General features: G+C 38.3%; 1 protein-coding gene across 2 annotated transcripts in view; it reads left to right on the top strand.

Annotated features, from left to right (window-relative positions):
- ATP6V1D (ATPase H+ transporting V1 subunit D) overlaps positions 1–4588 on the top strand; it is a 7617-nt gene extending 3029 nt beyond the window's left edge. Inside the window, exons 4-8 of one of the 2 annotated variants that reach the window (XM_009283526.1) lie at positions 529–573; positions 1042–1145; positions 1574–1640; positions 3109–3187; positions 3823–4588. In XM_009283526.1, coding sequence (XP_009281801.1) covers positions 529–573; positions 1042–1145; positions 1574–1640; positions 3109–3187; positions 3823–3964 — 437 coding nt within the window. In that variant the 3' untranslated portion in view covers positions 3965–4588. Of the gene's footprint in view, positions 1–528; positions 574–1041; positions 1146–1573; positions 1641–2779; positions 3085–3108; positions 3188–3822 lie in introns of those variants that run through there. The other variant, XM_009283527.1, reaches the window with a different exon arrangement.
- The last annotated feature ends 711 nt before the right edge of the window (positions 4589–5299 follow it).

Genomic DNA, 5299 nt, shown 5'->3' with positions numbered 1-5299 from the left:
ATTTTTATATTTTTTTATCTACTTCTCATAAAATTAAATGAGTGTGTGTAAACTGCAGTCCAATTTCTAGATCTTTGGACAAAGCATAACTTCCACAGAGCTTTACTGAAAAATAGATTAGGAAATTAAGTATCAAAAAATAAATGTTTCAGGAAATTAAATAATAATGGTCTATGAAGAAAACAAGAAAGATAAATCAGGATTGAATGCTTAAAATATTCCTTAAGCACAGGGAATGCATTACTAAACAGAAACATAATAAAACTGAACACTGAATAAACCGGAATACTTCCCTGAATTTTTCATGTGTCTAGACCTCTGTGATCTGAATACAATTCTGAAGTTCTGTATTAAGATGTCAGAACCAGCATGACTTAATCGTTCCAAGCTATATAGAAAGATTTTGGAAACAAAAGCTTCTGAGCTTACATAATGTATTAGAAGCAAATGGGGTAACAATGAGTTGTACTTAATAAAAATCTGTAATCCTTTATGTTCTTACGCACATTCTTGTTCACTTTTGGTCAGGTGTAACCTTGCCAGTTTTTGAGCATTACCAGGAAGGAGGGGACAGTAAGTACAAAACAAGTATTTTCTACCTTGCATGTACTTACGGCTGTTCTATGCTAATACAAAAAGACTTGTCATGTCATATCTTGCTAATAAGTCAGTTTACATCATAGGCATAGGTGTACTTACTTCGTCTGTGATGCTTTGCCCTGTTCCTGTGATGTGGAGGGATTATTAGGGACTGTAGTGGATTTTAATTTCCTAAATCAGTGAGTTTTTCAGATGAGGAGAAGGCTTGTCTTGAATTACCAGGTTTTGAGACTGGTAGGTCTTACTGTGGACATGCACAACAATGATCTGTAGTAACATAAACCACTATAAAGACAATTTGTTAATGGGCAAAGGCTTTAGCTTGTCATTTGCTGAGCTGTCTGTATCCCTGTAGTTTGTAAAGTACTAATTTTTATCTAGTAAGAAAACACCATAGTAGCAGTAGCAACAAATATTATTTGATGATTTTTTTTTTTTCAGGCTATGAGCTGACTGGCTTGGCCAGAGGTGGAGAACAGCTGGCTAAGCTGAAGAGGAACTATGCCAAAGCTGTGGAGCTGCTTGTGGAACTGGCCTCCTTACAGGTTGGTGGGAGGAAAAAAAGGGGATCATTGGTTTCTCACTGTTCTAAAATGAAAATAACGTAGTCTCAGTGATTGTAGCTTAATACTTTGAGCTGTAATATACTCCTTTAGTCCCAGTGCTGTACAAAGTTGCAAACCTTTTCCAGCCATAAAACAGACTTATATTACCGCTTCAGAGAAGTCCTTATTCCTTAATGCTAAGATGAAACTTTCTTTGGGAAGTTGGTATTTGTAACTGCTAATGAGCAGCGTTCAGCGTGCTACTGACATCAGTAGAAAAAATTGTGCTTCTATCAAGAATGTAGTGTGTAAAGCTACATTACAGACGTGGCTTTGGCTTTCAAGTGCTGTTTCGTTTTGTGTATAGAATTGATGGAAATGCTGAATTTGTCTTGTTATATATTAATTATTTAATCCCATTCCATCAGACATCCTTTGTTACTTTGGACGAAGCCATTAAAATAACAAACAGACGTGTGAATGCAATTGAACATGGTGAGTATTTTTCCATTTGGGATGCATAATATTTTTCTGTCTCCATGCAAGATGAGGAGCAGGGTCATGGAAGCCACTCTTCTTTTGACTGCTTTCTTGTTAGTAGGATTTCTGACCAGTTCAAGAACTCTTCAGAGAGCGTTACAATGAAACATATTGCGAGTAAGAACAAAAATTAAAAGCCCAGTGGAATGGACTGGAGTACACAGAGATAGATGAATATGCAAACAGAGAAAGTAATTGGGAAGTTGTATTGAGAACCTATAGAACAAAGATTTCACAAACACATTCTGGAGTCTCTGCTAGTGACTAACTATTTGGTCAAGTCTGTTGACTAGAAACAAAAGACAGGATGTTTTTATGTGTCAAGATGCTAATAGCTAGCATAACAGCTTTTAAAACTGTAACGATGCTGTCCAGTGGAGAGCTGGTGACTTTTTTTGTTGGTTTTGGATGGGATTGCGGAGTAGGCATTCAGAGAGAAATCTTGGTAACCTATTCAGGTTTCTGTTACAGGAAACAGAACAGTCCTAATGTCAATACTCTGGTATTTTTCATCTGAATTGCTTATCCTTCGCGTTCCTGATTGTAAATTTGTTTCTTGCAATTGCTTAAGTACTACCTATGCACAATATTGCTGTGATTCCTTTTGCTGCAGTATCCAGGGTGCTTAGATTATTTCAAGTTCCTTTCCGAGTTGTTGATAGCTCAGATTTAATCATCTTTGCATGTATGAAATAACTTATTTCAGTACATTATTCTAAATGGTCCTTTTCAGTACTGTTTTTCATAGACTTGTTCCTTTGAACGTGCAGGCCTTATCTGCAGCTTATCACTCTGCAAATTTGACTGTAGAAAAGGTTTCCTCTGCAGCCTTCCAAATAACTTTGGTAGTGCTGATAACAGCTTTCTCCTTTCAAAAAGTGATTCTGACACTTGCCCAGTTGGGTGTTAAAGCTTTGTTTAATGTCTTATCTCTTCCCTTGTGATGGGGTTATATTTGAATATTTGTTTTCATGATGGCTTTTTCAAACAGAGATCATAATTCTGTGAGTAAAAGTACTATATTGAACAGAAGTTTCTGAAAGAATGTAATGGAAGAACATAGTTTTAATTCAAATCTTGCCCACCTCTTGCAGGACTTTTTTTAACCACTTCCATGGGGAAAAAGGACCTTACGAACAATCAGGGATCAGTGCTTACTGATTCCATTGCATCTTTCAAAAGAACGCGCTACAGGAGATTCTGTGATGTTTCGAGTCCTAGTTTAGTCCTGGACTTACTGAAGAAAATGGTTTTGTGTACTTGTCCACAATGAAATAGTATGATCTTCCATGAAAGACATGTAAATTTCCCCTAGCCAAAAGAATTACTAGATTGACTTTAAACAACCATCTGTGCACTGCATTAGATAACTTCCTGCTAATATAACAGCAGTCCAACAGCTTCCTTATTTATGTTTTTTTAGTGATTATTCCCAGGATCGAGCGTACTCTTTCTTATATCATCACAGAACTGGATGAACGAGAGCGAGAGGAATTCTACAGGTAAATATCTAAAACAAGACTAGACTGGTCTCTTTTTCTCTAAATAGACCATTCTTCAGAAGGGACTTATGAGAACTGTTCACCAAATCTGGCAGTGAAGACTGTTAAATGTGACCTGGTTCTTACTGCACACTGAGTTGCCAGAGCTGAGCACTTGGAGATCTGCCATTACTTGTCTGAAAGTTACAAATGAATCCCTACCACTAGCTTGTACATAGCTGTCATTATCATTCTTCCAGACAGAATGATGGGATAAAGCAGAATGCCTTGGTGTACTGTAAGGACACCTCTACCATAGAGGTCAGTGTTTGGGGCTACCTGAAGCAAAAGTGTCAAACCTGAAATGAATTAAAGGAGAACTAACTTCATTAAAAACAAGCAGAGTAGTATAACAGTGTTTAAGGTCAAGAATATAATCTATAGTTTGGATGAAGAAATGAGTTAATCTGCAGAGATGAAGTTTTTCAATGGCAGCAGCTAGTGATAAAAGCCTTTTGCCATTTGTTACAGGATTTTCATTTCCTGGGGAACCTTCTCCAGGCAGCTTTATCATACCCAAGTTGTATGGCATCTTTGCTGCTAGCCTGTTTTATGAAGACATTTGTTTCACAGATAAACCACATTTCTCTTCACAGGTTAAAGAAGATCCAGGAAAAGAAAAAAGTATTGAAAGAAAAATCTGAGAAAGAACGGGAGCTGCGGAGGGCTGCTGGTAGGGAACGTGAACCAGCCAATCTCTTAGCAGAAGAGAAAGATGAAGACCTTCTCTTTGAGTAACCCAGCACAGTTGTTGCATATGGAGCAGGGGACCCAGAATACAGAACGTCCATTTGCAATATAATTCAGGACATGTTGCCTCAATGATACTTATGTGGCTTCTCAGTTGGTGTATAAGTCTTGAGTTGAATGGATTGTGGATTTCTCCTGGGAGATTAGAAATCTGGGAACTTGACTGCAGCACAGGAGGAAAAAGGAGAGACCAGTCAGGTGCTTTACTATCAGGAAAGCCGCCTGTTTCTTCACTTACTAGGAATGACTGTCCATAGCTGTGGTTTTTGCAGGACAGCTCTGGATTTGCTTAACCAGATTCCTCTTTAATTGCTCCCCTTCCTAGTGCAAGCAGAGGAAAACATTATTTAGGGAGGGAGATGCATGTGATGTTCTTTACTGCTGAACTATTAATGTTCAAGTTGCTTAAAGCAGGTATTGGCACAGCTGAAGTCAAATGTCAGTAAAGGCAACTCTCATTTTCTAACCTGTTGATGAAATCCACAGTCTTCTGTGATTTGTTTTTGTTGCACGATTGTTACCATTGGCCTAAAACATCTCTGGTTTTAATTAGAGGTTCTGCCAACTTGTGTACTGTCTGTGCTAGAAACAAGTAAAAATTTTAAGTGTTAAATATCTGGTGTCTGGCTTAAGTTGCTAGCAGATGGTGGTCTTAAAAGCTTGTCGTGTTGATTTCAAAATAAAACCTTTGCTTCATCACCTACCCCCAACTTAGAATCCACACTGGACACATCTCTTTTCAGCCTGTGCCCACATTCACTTAACCTTTACTCCTTTAGATAAGTAACCAAGGAGAATTGGCTTCTTCCTGACCCAAACACGTAGAAACTCTTCTCAACTATCCAGCTACACGTTGCTCCAAATCTTCATTGCAACCAGTAGGTTGGCAAGCAAAGCAGGGTTGAAAGTACAGCAGTCCATCCTTGCTGTGAATCTTCATGTCCTTTGCCGATTAGGGGAGTCTAGGAGAGTGGCTGATAAGCAGGCTGTCACTGAATGCTGCTCAGTTTGAAGGGCTCTTTTCCTAAAGACATTGGTTTGCAATCAGCAAACTGAACACATGCCATAGCAGTAGTACTAGTACATTGTCTCTAGTACTACTGGTCTCTTCAAGGCAAGCATCTTGTTTTAAACATGATCCAGCACTTAACTGCAGATGTAGGGTAAGTGCAAGGAAATGAATTTCTATTAACACCTTTAAAAAGTCATTTTATAACTGTACGAAGCACAAGGCCATTTCTTTTCTCTTTTGAAACTGAAGGCAGCACAGCTGAATAGTAAGTCCATCGTCTCTTGTAAGATACAGGTCCAGCTTGAAAGAGT

This window comes from Aptenodytes forsteri, unplaced genomic scaffold (assembly GCF_000699145.1).
Source record: "Aptenodytes forsteri isolate BGI_AS27 unplaced genomic scaffold, ASM69914v1 Scaffold486, whole genome shotgun sequence".
NCBI classification, from domain to species: Eukaryota; Metazoa; Chordata; class Aves; order Sphenisciformes; family Spheniscidae; genus Aptenodytes; species Aptenodytes forsteri.
This window is presented reverse-complemented; position numbering and strand designations above follow the sequence as displayed.